We start from the raw sequence: 15,238 nt of genomic DNA, 5'->3' as shown, positions 1-15,238 counted from the left end.
ACATTCACAGTGTCACTTTCAAAAGTTGAAATTCAAATTCTATACCTCAGCTTTAACGTAGTTTTAGCATACTGCCCTCGCATTTGTTGTGTTTTGATGATCAAACTGCCTCCAAATCTCCAACTGATAGTACATATAGTAATGAACATACTAGATTGGACAATCTGTGTTGTGTATAGTTATCATGTCACATGCAAAAACAAAACTATTTTGACAATGGCCTATTGTCATTATGATGTCACATCAAAAGAAAACAAAGCCCTTTGTTTCTTCATTTTTTTCTTCATATATAAATGACTTTAGAAGTATTTGTGTATCCTAATAATCGATATAGACAATTTTTAGCCTTTAAAAAAAAAACATTTATATTTGTTTCATTTTCATCAATTTATTAAGATTTATTTCATATGCAAATGAAGTAAGATGCACATTTTTATTAGCTATTACAGCACCTAATTGTTTTGTGAAAAAGGATCTTTAGAACAATTGTGAATATTTGGACAGAATTATCCAAAAGATGGATTTTTTTTTTTTTTTCTTTCAAAAACATAGCACCCAAAAGAGACCCCTTTTCTCTCAAATTCTAACGCAAGTTTAAAATATCCTTTCTGTATATAGCACATAACACATCCAACATGCATTTTATTTGGCAATGAATTTCTATATGATTAGTTTTCTTCACTTTTATCATTTTCAACAAGTTGAACAAAACACTGTTTTTTTTTTCTAAAGTGTTTAATATAAAATTAAATTACTACATTTCTTTAAATTTAAATTCCAAATGAGATTTTAGCATATGATCTGTCATATCATTCAAAAGCCTTTCTCTAATTCAATTTTCAACAAAATAGAAAGGTAATATGCGCAGTAAAGAAGTTAATATCATCTTTGGTTTTAATCTGTGATGTCATTGTAAGACATCGACAGCTTCAAACATGAGATGAGATGAATGATTCTTTCTGATATCACAATATTCTTGAGATACCAATAACATATATATATATATATATAAGGTATATAAATGTGTATATATGGTGAAGACACATAAATGTATGGCAAATTCTACTACTGTACATGCCATAAACACAAAACAAAATCTTAAGGGTGGACACTTGGGTTTGTCTCTGTTCAGTGGCAGTACCCCATGTTGGATGGTACCATTTCAAGCTCTAGCGAAAATATTAATAATTTGAGTCATTACCGAACAATATTCTTTATTATGAATAGGATATTTGTAATCTAGAAAATAACTGCTGCTTCATTATGTAACCAAAACATATAGAAGATATGGTAAAGGTTTGACATCTTTTTATAAACAAAGTATTCAATATTTGTTGACGCTATAGAAGAACGATATTTTTATAGATAAACCTCATCACTTTTCTCACTTTATCGTTTTAGTTCCCCCCCCCTCCTCCGCCCCTGTTATTTCAATGTCTTTGCAATGTCTTTCTCATTCATCTCTTTATGGTCGTTTTTCTCAGGTTGATTTCTCAGAGCTTGATCATGAAATTGATGTTTGATGATGATGATTGATGGTTGATGCATCTTCCTCTCTCTCTGTCTCTCGCTCTTGTCTCTTCGGACTTGGATCTTCTGTCTTCCAATCTCCTCCTACACTCCTCCTATCTGGATGCACTCTTCATCTCAGCATGTGATCTTATTTTGCCGAAATGCATGCACGCAACTCTTCGAAGTCATCTGTTTTTTTGCTCCGAGATAAATCTCTCCTTTTTTAATTTCTCATTTCATGTAATTTCTATATCTTACTTTTCTTTAAATACCCAAAAGTTATTTATTTTTTTGGGCACTAAATTTTTGTAATTGTTCAATTACAAAGAAGTAGTTTCAATTTAGATTTTGAAGTGAAAAAGTGAATGTCGGTTTTAAAATACAACCGAATTATTTTTTCTCTCTGTTCCTTTCTTTTTTTCCCTTTTTTTAAAGTTTAAGTGCGAGATTAAGATTATTCAGGGTATTGGGATGCAATAAGTGAAATGAACACCTAGGTGATATTTCTCCATGAACCACTTCCTTTTAAGCAGTATAGGTTTACGGTATCCAATTTAAATTCCTTGCTTACTACCTCTTGCTTGTTAAAAAAAAATCAAGAATATTCAATTATAATACTTTCAAACAAAGAAATTTAGTAAATTGTCTTAAAGTAGACAAGTTAAACAAATTGTTAGTAGCATCTTTACAGAAAACAATCTGATTGATGGACAGACAGACAGACAGATAATCCAACCAAGTTATAATGTTACTTGCTGTGAAACTTTAACTATGTAAAAATCGTTGCTCAAAAGTGTAGTTGTCCCTAATTTGGAATATAACCCAGCCATAACTTACTGACAATAGGATCTTGGCGAGTCAATACAAATAAATCATCAGAAAATATTGGGTAGAAACAAAAGCAATTTGTTTTGGTTAATTAATTCTTCATTAGTAATTAGAAATAATTTTTCCTCTGTGCATAAATAATCGTTGCAATCATAGCCCTGTTTGCTTTGATTTTCTTGATTCTTAGTTTTTGACTTTGTTCTTTTCTGTCGACAATCATTTTAAACACAGCATGCATGTGAAACTCAGCACATTTGGCAGATTTCTTCACCTTTGGCCGTTAGAATCTCTCTCTCGCGCTCTCTTTTCTCTATCCAAAGCATGAAATTAATTTTCTTCTTTATAAAATATTTATGATGGCGAGTCGTTGAATCTTGGATACCCGAACTGCCTCTTGAAAGCATTTGTTTGTCTTTAAACAAAAAACAGATAAATGACTTTTATTAAACAGCTTCATTCTGTTGTTCTTAACTCGAAGTGAAGGTCTGTCTCGATCCTTCTGTTTTAAATTTGATATCATGTCGAGAATTACCATTTGGAAGACAATGTATTATTATTTGGGTTTTTTTATCTTTTATTATGATGCTCTTTGTTGATAACGCACATGGTCATAACAGGCTGTTTTATTAGTTAATTCTCTGTTCGTCATATTTCTGAGCTTTTAAAACCTATCACTTTTATATTTCTGGTTTGTTTTAATGATAATGAGGAAACTGATGTCCTTCATCACAAGAAGCATCTCATAATTATATGTAGAGGAATGGACTGTTTAGTGTAATGGATTTAAAAATGAAACTTTCTCCTAAATTTCCTTTTTATTTTAGGCAAGAAATTTTTAATAACACCAATACCAATTACATAAATTAGTCATTTAGTAATTAGTGCCTTATGAGGAGGAGTGTTCGATTTACAAGTTTAGACTATTATTTCACTATTAAAAATTATTATGGTCCCTTTTCTGTCTTATATAGGGCAGTATTTTGCTCTCATCTTTCACAGAAATATATGTCATCCGTTTAGCTCTCCAGGGTAGCTTTTTTCTTGTCATATTGATTTGATTTCATGCAAAAAGGTTTCATAGTTTCAATATTTGAGGCTGATAAATATACATTAGTATGCTTTGTTTCTTTAGCTTAAGGTTATTGTTATTTCTTTCGTTCTTACTCTCTTTTTTCGTTTTCATTTTATACTCTCTGTCTCATAGTACTTTGATATATTTAGAAAATAATATGGGGATTTATTAACTACCATTACATGCAATCCTTTTAAAAATGTAAATAATCTGTAAATTGCTCATGAATTAAAATAGAGTTTTATCTTGAGGAAAGGGTGTCAATGTCTCTCTCATCTTTGTGGTTTTGTCGTCTTTAAAATTTTCATTTTCTATTTTACAAAATACTCAATAATATTTGAAAGCAGGTGTGTGACATGGCGTGTGATACATACATGCATGCACACTTATATACATACATACATACATACATACATACGTAAACCCACACACACACACATACATCTATTCTACTTTTTAAAGTTTATCTTCACTTTAAGCTTGAGTGTGCCTCATGATGCTGTTGAAAAAAAAAAAATTATAAAATCTTGGTCACAGATTTTAATTCTGCTTATGAAATGCAATTACTAATTGTTCCTCAATTAAAGATTGGTTAATTGACGTCAGGTGAATTAACCTTGGTTTAAATTAGCGTTTGTTAATTACCATCATTTAATTACTTTTGCCTACCTTAAGATTGGCTAATTAATGTTGGTTAATTAACATTGGTTAATTAGGTTGTTTAATTAAAGTTTGTCAATTAATGTTGGTTAATTAGTGTTGTATAATTGACATTGGTCAATTAACATTGGTTAAATAATGATGGTTACTCAACATTAGTTGGTTCAACAAGAAAATATTAACCTCAAAAATAGTTGTAGCTGAACACTTGAAATCATGTTGTTTATATGGGACTTGGTAGGTATATAGCCAAAGGCGCTGTACAAGTAAACAGATATGTTTGTTGAATGACTGATATGGTATATTTTAATATATGCAAATAACGCAAGGTATAGGTAGGAGCACCCCGACCCTGGTGCTGTAATTGAATAATAGAAATGGGTCCCCAAAGAGAGGCCACTTTTACCCTAGCCCAAACCCATGGTTTGGGCTTGGGTGAGTAAAGTTTGATATTAGGCACCTGTAAACGCCCAGATATGGCACTCTCGGGCTTTCCCTGTTCCCTGTGTTCCCATTTTAGTGGATATCGTGAGAGAACATGGAGAGTCGTACTTAGAAACATAAGAAAATGAATATATTTTCCCAAAGTTGTCCCTAAAGAGTAAATGGGGCCCCTGTTTACTTTAACCGAATACAAGTTCAACACCCAATACTAGCCGCTTAACCGGCCATCATCCATAGGCTGGCTTCAGTGGATGGATGGGGTTTCTTTTCATCATATACTTTACACCAGGACCCCTAGGGGACTGGGCTCCCTGTGTGGCCCCACCAGCCTAGTTAGATTCCACCCTATCTATGTGCTTTTACAGAAGGGAATTAGAAGCAATTAATGTGCATCCTAAATCCTTTAGAGAACGGTTGGATGGGTTGAAGTGATTCTGTTTGTCGGGTGATGTCGTACAAATTGTTGCAACCGCAAATGGCCTTTCCAATCTGTTAGAGTGATTTTTCAAAATTCAAAAATTGCCACAAGGAAGTCAACAGATGCAATACCTGTTCCTGTATTTACATGTTTATAAGGCAGGTCATGTTTGTCCAAGGGCGTAGGAACCGGGGGGGCTGGGGGGCGCCAGCCCCCCCAGTGAAAAATATGGAGGGGCGGAAGTATCATTCGGCCCCCCCGCTTCGCAAGTCAGAAAACCCCTTTTTCATTCCAAATGAGAAAAAAATCTCATTTGGAGCACCAAATTGCATCTAAGGCCAGGTGAAAATGCAAAATTATTTACAAAGTGGAGTGGGTGTTGAAGTGTGCTACATTGCACCAAATTGCATCTGAGGCCACCTGGAAATGCCAAAAAATTCCAAAGGGGAGGGGGACACCCCCTCCCCTTACACCCCTCCCCCAGGCCGGCCATCGGTCTTCAGCCCCCCCCACTCAAAAGTACCTTCCTACGCCACTGTGTTTGTCCCAATGATACAAGTATATCCTAAAGTAGTTAACATTCCTGAAATCAAAAATACCACTTTTCACCCTCCCTAAAATTCACCCATAAAAAGTGCAAATTTTCAAAGTCTTGAGGGGGTGGTGAAAAGGTCAGTTTATCGATCCCATCTCTGTTCTGATTTTACCACTTCCCATCCAAACATATTTACTACCTCTTTGTAATGCCTTCCTTCACTCTCCCATCTACTACTTCCCCAATACCCCCTTCACTACCCCTCTCATTTTACCCTCTCCTTTCCCTTCCCCTGAAACTATGCAATCTCACTACATAACCACTATACACTCCTGTAAGATGCTTTGTCATAACTTGCACATACCCATGTAAGAAGTTCTTGACTTCATTATTGCATCTTATAAACACTGCTGTTGCTTTCCACAGCTTGTACAACATGATAACGTTAAAAGAAACCACTGTTTCATTTTTCTGAGTTTTTTTTTTTTTTTTTTCCTTTTGATAATTACATGTTGGCTTCACAAAACAAGTGTAATGTTTTAACTTTAAATCTCATAAAGGTAATGTTGTAAATGGAAATGCTATCTACGATTATGATAGGTCATGCACTATCGTCATGATGATTTAGCACTACTGATTTCATGAATTAATATCCAATGGATAACAGGTCACAGATTGTGACCCCATATCTTGTCGGTGAAATATTTGATCAGAACTTCATAATCGTTTCTTGTTAAAATATTTTGAGAGATTCAGCCAAATTTTAGAGGGAAAATATTGAATTATTGGCTAATTTATCAAAACTCACAGAGTCTGCAGGAAAATTACAATAAGTTGTAAAAAAAAGTGATAAAAAGCATCTCGCAATCTGAAAGCATTTAAAACAGTTTTAACTCACGTGGGTAAAACTGATGATGATGTTGCTGTCTGAAAATGTTATATGAGATAGGTAAGTTTGTTTTGGAAATGTGCAAGATGAAGCAGAAAAGTGACTCTTATAGCAATATATGAATGTTAATATTCTTCCTAAGTTTTAATTTTAAAGCAGTTAAAGAAAATTCCCCACAATCCATTCTTACAAATTTTTAATTGTTTTCCAGAAGCAAATTTATTTCAACTTCATTTGCATGAAATGCTTTTTACACTAAAAGGCATGTTTCATCTCTTCTCATGATATGTTTTTAAATCATTGACCGTTCCCCTATATTTCAGTTTACATGTAATAAACGTTAATTAATTCAGTTTTATCTTCATCAAAGTCTTAATACCATCACCTCTCATCTGTTTCAATTTTACTTTGAACATGAGACTTATTTCCTAGCCATTTTTCCATTTCCTCATCAGAAACCATTTTCTTAATTTTCCCATTTTATTATATTTTTTTATTTTATTTTTTTTCTAATGAATTATTTTCAGGTGGTTTTTGCAGGCTGTAGTGAAAAATTTAAGCCATTTCTCAGTGAGATATCTCTTGAAAACCAACTTTGAAATTCCATTTTTTTAGATTCCATCAAGTTTCTTTAAGATAAACATTTTTTCTCATCAAAAACGTCAATGTCCAAAATATTCAAATTTTGTTACCAGAAGAAATTTTACCTACAGTAAACACCTCTGTAACTGCTGCGCCTCTGTTGTCATTACTTTGTGAATACTTTTCTGTGGGTTTGTATAATTTACAGATGCTGCCCTCAATTTTTTTTTGGGGGGGGTGGGGGGCCTGCAAGTCCATGTAAGTTTGTGACCAACTTCAAGGATAGATAGCAGGGAGTGAGTAGCAACTCCCTGCATATATATAGGTTGCAAGTTACCATGTGAAAGCTCTCAAAACAAAACAAAAGCTTTTCTAATCTTGTCTCTACCTGTTTTCATTCCACTCCACACCCTTAATAACAACTAATCTATATCAAGTGATTATTCATTGGTTTACTTTCTTTCTCAGAATAAAGCCCTTTATAACCCTTGGAACATAGGTAAAGACAAAATGAATAAGTTTCCATGCACAGAATTCAGTCCCCTACACTGAACCGATCAAAAAGTAACACCTCCCACAGTTTGTAAAAACGACCCCCCAAAAAATTGATATGGTACTGTCTTGATTCATGTCGTTCTCTACAAAAGAGCCAAGGTTTTTAGAAACAAAAAGTTTCTCGATGAGGTAAACTGGTTTTTAGTCCAATCCTATTAGCAATGACAGAGATCATGTAGGAAAACAAAATTATGTCTCATATTTTTCTTATTGATAATATAATGAAATATGTAATTAGGAGAGATATCTTCACTGTAGACTTTGTTCTCATCTTCTTCTTGTAGTTGCCTTGGAGAGTAAGCATAAATATTAATCTGCAAAAATTTGAAATTTGAAACCAACGACCTTCTTTTCCATAAAAAATGAAAGGACTTCAAAATAGTCTCCTGCTACCACCTGTTCTTGCCTCATTTTTTTCAAATCTTTTTTTCTATTTTATTTTTTATTTATTTTATATTTTTTCTTTACACCAAAGACAAAAGAATGGATCAACAACCAATGCTATTGTTTTCTCCTCTTTTTTTCCCTTTATTGTTTTAACATTTTGTACCTTCCCTACGTCTTCCTTTACCCATGGTAGTTCATCACCGCGGCGCAGCAGGTAACTTTGACTTGAAAAACAAAATTTATGCAAATCATGTTGTTGTTGTTATTTTTTTTTCTTCTTCTTCATTATACTCTTTGCATGTCTAAGTATGATCCATATATCTCTTACCATATAACCAATCTTGTTTCGTTTTATTAATGTTCTTGTCATGTAACTAATGTAGCTAATGTAACCAGACCGTTCTAATTAATACGGAACAAAGTTATCAAAACAAAGGGGAAGTTGGTCCTATGTCTGATTGCGAATGGAATCCACAAATTTTGTGATGCAAATGTCGTAATAAACTATTTTTGATATAAACTGTGAAATTGGATATCACAAACGTGGTTGAAACCACTGAAAAAAACAGACACATGCTTTCACCAGAATATGTCATTCTTTAATAGCACTTCTTGCTGAAAAAAAGAGCATAATGCCCGCATCATACTGTTGCAGATGAGAGAGGGATGGGGGAGGGAGGGGTGGGGAATGGGGGAGGGTGGACTGGTGGTGCCAGCTTAACTTGATATCATATCATTTTGTGGAGGTTTGTCCAAAAAAATGATCTGACAATTTTAAGGCCAGAAAAAAAGATTCTGTAGTTCATGTCATCTTGACACGATTTAACTCAAATACCATTCCAAGGTATTTTATGACCCAAAATAAAATATGCAATTTGTCGTGAAATAGACATCAATACTCGATAAACGTCATTTCTGGAAATGTATGGAAGAAAACCATTCTTTAAGCAATCCCAAATTGTTAATAAGACTGTTTGCTTGAGAAGGTTCTATACACAGTTACATTGGCTTGGTTAAAGCATATATTACCACATATATAACTGATTTGATAGTTTTTTTCCATCTCTCTTCTCACTCTTGAAATTTTCATTTCTTCTGACCAACAAAACAACTGATGATTGCTGAAGAAACTAATTTATTATCACTGTTTATCTTTTTCAAGTGATATTTATTCCCTTCTTTTCTTTTACTTCTCCTTTTATTTTAAGTTTGATTTCAGTTTCCTTCCTTTTTGATTTGCCCTTCTATGAGAAAATATGTATATATATATTTATATATTTATATAATGTGTAGATTTATTTATCTTCAGTCGTAGAAGTAGTTTGATTGTATATAAGGTTATGTGTGGCTGAGTGATCATTGATAAGACGACATACACATCCCTGTCCAGTCGGTCAGTTATGGGATGGTCAAGGCGTGGGATGGAGGAATTTAGGGTGAGGGAAAGGAGGGGACGGGGGTGTGATTGAGATCAGGTATCCTGTTTCTATGTGTCAAACCCTTTATGTTTTTAAAACACATGCACTGTTATATTAGATATATTACATTAAAGAGATTACATACTTGCCTGGCAATTGGAGATGAGAGGGGTTTTCCTTGAAAATCTTTTCTTTTAATTATTGGGGGGGGGGGGGGGTTACTTTATCAATAGTTCAGATCAGATTCTTTTGGGGGTAAAAAAATCATTCATCAATAAATACTCAAATGAGAACATGTACTTTAGATCCTCGCGAAGAAGCCATAATTGGCTTATCAAAGCCGCAAGCTGACCGAAGTCAGTCTCATAGATTCATATTTAACGTCCATGATTATGAATTGTTAATTGTCAACAACTCTGTAACTGGATGACATACATTATTAATCTTGGAGTGACTCGAACCGGGGACCTTATGATTGAAAGGCACTGGCATTAACCACTGAGCTAACACTCCACTAATATAATATAATATAACACAACATAACCACACAACATAACCTAACAACATAACACAACATAACCACACAATATAACCACAACATAATATTATATGTCGTTTTTGCTGATTTACCAGTGACAGTATATTTCTAATACTGACCTGTTCCTTTCAATCACAAAAAAAATATATATTTACTTCTCTTACTTTCCTGTATTATCCTTTGTTTGTTATCTCTCCTGTCCTGTAATGCATTTGGGTCAGTGCAATTTCACAATTGTAATATGTATTACTTGAATGCATTCAGCTAGGGGATATACCCTAAAAATTGTTTTGAAAAGTCAAGTGGTCAAAGGTCAAAGGTGGACCACTTGGGGGATACATTTCTTCTTATCATGGTCACTCTGTCTTATGTTCACTATATATATATATATAGTACAGATATGTAATAAGTGCAGTACATACGGAAATATATTAAAAGTATATTCAATATTTCTGGATATGTCAATAGTATTAGACACCCTTGTGCATATATGATCAGTAAATATTTTCTCCTTGGAGCATGGAATATACACTGCTAGTTAAAATGAGTGTAATGTATAACCTCTCTTCACAGGATCAATGGCATAACCCAATAGCATCTTCCCCCCCCAAACCACCCCACCCCTTTCCTGACCCCAAGTGCCCACTCCTCTGATCCATATGCTGCTTTAGCTAACCAAGTGAGTTTACCAAGAACAGCACACATCTTAATACACAAAAAAACTTTCCCACTAATGTCAATATGGAAGGACATTAACTCTCACTTCCCTTTCCCTGCTCACTCCCTCCCCCCCCCCCCCCATTCACTCTCTCTCTCTCTCCCCTTCCCCACTGGTCTGGTTATGTCACTGCAAAGGATCTTCCATATTAACATGATAGTTTTAATGAGATCTTGGAAATTAATGTAGGACTTTTCAGACCAGGATTCTCAGATGAAATTAGGCAACAGCCTTTTTTTTAAAAAAAAGCACCGCTTACCCACTATCTACAGAAACCTTTGCTCTTCTCCCGCCTGGTGGGAGTCATGAGGAATAAGGGACCAAATACACCTGCGAGTGAAGATTCGGAGAAGAGCCCCGGCTCCAGCCCACAGCCCATCGAGGGAGGAGAGACTACCGAAAAGAGAGCCAGGGGAAAGGGAGGAGCTAGCCCCTTACCTCGGATCGATAGCTCGGGATCGGAGGGAATTTCCCCAGCCAATCAACGGAGCAAGCCAGGATCACCACAAAAGTAAGTTCAATTTGTTTAATAGACTTTCAGCGTAGGAATTAGTTTATACCTATTTTAGGTTATTTTGGGGGGAAATTCAGTGTAAATTTGTGAATTCCATATCGAGGGGTGGGACAAGACAAACAAATACAACCGTTGTGAAAAATAAACTTATGGTCAATTTTTTTTTTTTAAAGTTTAATGTTTTGCAGGTGATACACAGCAGTGTAACCTCTCAGGGCCTCACTTGTTAATGCTATGTTGCAATACCCCCCTGTAATTGGAAATGCTACTTATCGTGCCTAGGTCCCATATCAGCAACCGTTTTTTTTTTTTTTTTTTATGCTTTGAATCCTTGGGTTGGTTGCTCAATTTCAAAAAGTGATTATGTTGTACATTCCCAGAAATAAGTTTGCATGCAGAATTCTGTAAATCTCTTGTGTTTACTCTCAGTTTATCATCGTCAAAGTTGGCAACAGGCCAGAGTACATAAGAAACCCATTAAGGTCATTTAATTGGAAGCAGGCCAGTGGTACATTAAATCCTGTGATGACATTGAACTTTTATAAGGGGAAAGAACATTTTTATGTTTTTAGAACAACATTTTGCTGCTCAAATAAACTCTGTATTAATATGGGACAAAGGTGAACCATTGATCAGAATTATCTTTTGGCTAACTTAATGGTTATGTGGGTTTATGGTCACATATAATGAAATTGCCTCTCCCCCTCCCGCCCCCTTTCCTCCCCCACCACCTCCTTGCCTTCTACCTAACCATCCAAAAAGAATGATTTTCATTTTCCTATGACCCAAAACTTGATAACAAATACTACAATACTGTGTGTGTGTGTGTTCACACCTTGCCTGTTTGTATTCTTGCTTAACTGTTAGACAAGTGATACAACAAGATAGAAATATGATTATTATCAGTGGCATGTAGCACTGACAGCGTCAGACAGAGCCGAAAGCGGCCGCGATATCACCTCATCCAGAAATTACCCAGAATTAAGAAGTCAAGACGTGTGAACCTGTTGGGTGTTGACCTATAATCGCGGATGCTCCCGTCAGGGGAGTAGTGAGGGCGGAAGGCAGGATGTTTTGGTGGAAGCATATAGTCGTAAAGTCGTTCGTCAGTTTAACTACCTGTAAAAAAAGTCCTTGAGATAAACTGTCTTCCTGTTATTATCCTTGTTAATTTACAAGTTCAATGAAGTTTCATGACAAGCATTTTAACATGTTATTCACAGGTTGTTTTTTTTGTTGTTGAAAGAGATCAACAGTTTGTATCTGCACTGATTATGACCTGCCTTGATAATTATAGGACTGAAATATGTATTCAACATGGGCGTAGCCAGGATTTTCAAAGTTGTAGGCACGACTATCTGAGCGGAGCGCCACCATCAGTTAGCGCGGAGCGTACGAGAAAAGTTTTGGTTTTACAAACCCCCCAGATGGCCGGAAACGGCCCTTTCCGAGTGTTTCATTCTGGTTCCCTGGCCTCTTGCTAACTTGAGATACCTCAGTCAATATCACTTTTAAACCCCAAAAACAAACAAGTCAAAATAGTACGTAATTCAATACTACATAATGTATTTAAAATTAGCAAGGTACATGTACAAAGTAGTCTTACTTTTCAACTTCTGATACTTGTAGATACAAAGATAGGCCAGAAATGTCTTTGATACAACTATAGCCAGTAATTGTCTGTAGCTAGTAAATGTTTAAATTAGCCTAATAAGAGAAGGCGAGAGCTATCCGACGATTGTCATCTGATGCAAATTTCTTCAGCACAGCATCATTGAATTATGGGTGTTTTAAAAATATATATAACTTGGCCAAAAAAAGTGTAGGCCCGGGCCTACAGTGCTACATACTGGCTACGTACGCCCCTGTTCAAAAATTATACTTTAAGACTTACTCCAAGAAACGTTTCACTTTCTGTGTATTCCTTTTTTTCTTTCTTGGCTTGGGGGGGGGGGGGGGCTGATGTTTAGTAAAGATTAAAACAGAATCTATTATACCATTACAGGCATAATTTCACCTATTTTATTATTACTTAAATTGCATATTTTTAGCAATATAGTAGCAAATTCTGGCAAAGTGTACTCTCTTTTACAAGTTCATTTCCGTTCGATTTATGATGTGTCAGGGGCAAAAATTCTCGCTCGCCCCTTTCCCTGCTGTTACCCAGCTCCCCCCACCCATCTGGCACTCCATGCCTACTACTGATCTGCTGTTTCAAGGTCATGTATTAACCTATGCCCCTTTGATCACTGGTGGGTTTGACATCCCTGTCTAAACTCTGAAATCTTATCAATCATTTGAAAGCTCCTCAAGTAGTAATAAGGTGGTGTCTCTTTGATCTCTCTGTATAAGTGATTCAAACAGAGACAGGCTGCTAAATTAACAGCCTAAAAGAGTGCGTCAACATGGATATGCTCCAAATGTCCCATTTTTGTGATATTTATCGCCATTGATTGATTGTGATTAGGCCGAATTTGAGATGATTCTATTCGGATGGAGAATAAAATATTTATTGAAGCAAAAGTAAAAATTATATTTATTCAACTTATTATTGGAATTCCGACTCTTGTCGGACACACTAATTTACACCTCCCCCTTCCTCCCTCCCCCCCTCCCAGCAACTTTTTTTTATCTCTTTTAGAATTTTTAGATTCTTTATTATTCAAGTTATTCCATGACGTCAACATCTACACGTCCCTAATTCCAGCACTCCTTTCACATTACATGACAAAGCTCTGAAAGCTTTTCTACAAATTTTTTTGAATTGCAATTTTATGCAGCAATTCATATACATGATGAGGTTTGGCTACGAATATATCACAAACTGACGAGATTATGTCTTGGATTCCCATGGCAAGTGTATGATGTATATCCCACCAACCTTCATCATCTGACAAGTACTTCAGGGAGCCAAAAAAACACCTACTGAACATCCCAACTAATTACTGTCTCCCACACCCACCCCCCAGTAGGGTTAACCCTGGAACTGTTTGCCAATTTAAACAATTTTCTCTGGTCACAGTACTATTAAAAATCCATATGTGTCCAATTTGATGCTGTACTGCCAAGAGCCCAGCACAATAGGGCCAGTGTTTGCCTCACAAATGTACAGATAAATCAATTTGACATTATTTTGATACAAGCTGTCAAAAAGATTTGAAGAATTATTTTACCACCAGTTTCATATTTCAACATATGGTCCTTAGAACAAATTTTTTTACTCTCTCCCGTTCTCTGTCTCTCAAGAACAGTGGCAAGGCTCCTGACAAAAATGTCACGTTTCTCTACCTCAGTGTGTTTTGGAGAAAGGCATTACAAGTTTTGAAATATTGATTGAAAGAAATTATTTTGCCTTAGGTGGATGATAGCTCTTGAATTCCTTGATAATCTGTTTGTGTCCTGAGGGTCTAAAAACAGTCCTGGTCCTCGAAGCAAAAAAATTCAAACTTTTACCTCTTTTTGGGGGGAAGAGAAAGTATTCTCTCCAGTAATATCAATGTCAAACACAGTTTGTAAACACACACTTACAATTTGGTCTAAACACAATCCTGAATGGTGTTAATATCTTTGGTGCAAATTCTGGTGACCAGAGGGTCAAATGTATAAACTCAGGATAAGTGACAGTTGACCTTAATTTTTTTCCTTTTTGGGGGGGGGGGGGGGGCTGTAGCAGGTGGCATACTAATTTGTAGTATATTTTTAGCTAGCTTACACCTATTATGATCTGTGTTCCTGTCTAAGGATGTAACATGCAAAAATTGCAATAGTTTGTCTTCCTACCTTTTTGTTTTTTTAATACTTATAACTCTGTTGTTTTTTTCGTCGAAACTATTAACGTGTAATTCCGTTATTGTTTCCACATGTCACTCTCACCTGGGCCGTTTTACAGAGCTAAAACTTTACCGGAATTTAACCTTCTCGGATCGATCCGTTGTGTATGAAAGGACACCTGCCTTTGTTAACTTCTTTGTACAGAGGATAGAGAGAGAGAGATTATACAATAACAGAAGGGATCATTAGAACTGGTTACAACTCTTGAAATTGCTGCCTTAAAATTGCCATCCCTTTGATTATCCACAAGTTCAAAAGGGCACACGAAATGACAAATAGATTAGTTAATGGGGCAGAGAGCTTTCCCTTTTCTGCTAAAAAAACTTCCCATCAGTCC

The 15,238-nt window shown here is 35.5% G+C and overlaps 1 protein-coding gene across 5 annotated transcripts in view; it reads left to right on the top strand.

The window, feature by feature from the left end:
- The window catches only part of LOC139964261 (voltage-dependent calcium channel type A subunit alpha-1-like), a 270,526-nt gene that overhangs the window by 216,583 nt on the left and 38,705 nt on the right, over positions 1-15,238 (top strand). For all 5 annotated transcript variants that reach the window (XM_071965717.1, XM_071965716.1, XM_071965715.1 and 2 more), the window contains 2 exons: positions 8,076-8,096; positions 10,829-11,067. In XM_071965717.1, the coding sequence (XP_071821818.1) occupies positions 8,076-8,096; positions 10,829-11,067 (260 nt within the window). The remainder of the gene's footprint in view (positions 1-8,075; positions 8,097-10,828; positions 11,068-15,238) is intronic.

The sequence above is a fragment of the Apostichopus japonicus genome, chromosome 22 (genome assembly GCF_037975245.1).
Source record: "Apostichopus japonicus isolate 1M-3 chromosome 22, ASM3797524v1, whole genome shotgun sequence".
Classification (NCBI taxonomy): Eukaryota; Metazoa; Echinodermata; class Holothuroidea; order Aspidochirotida; family Stichopodidae; genus Apostichopus; species Apostichopus japonicus.
Note: the sequence above shows the minus strand (reverse complement) of the source record. Positions and strands in the feature narration are given on the sequence as shown.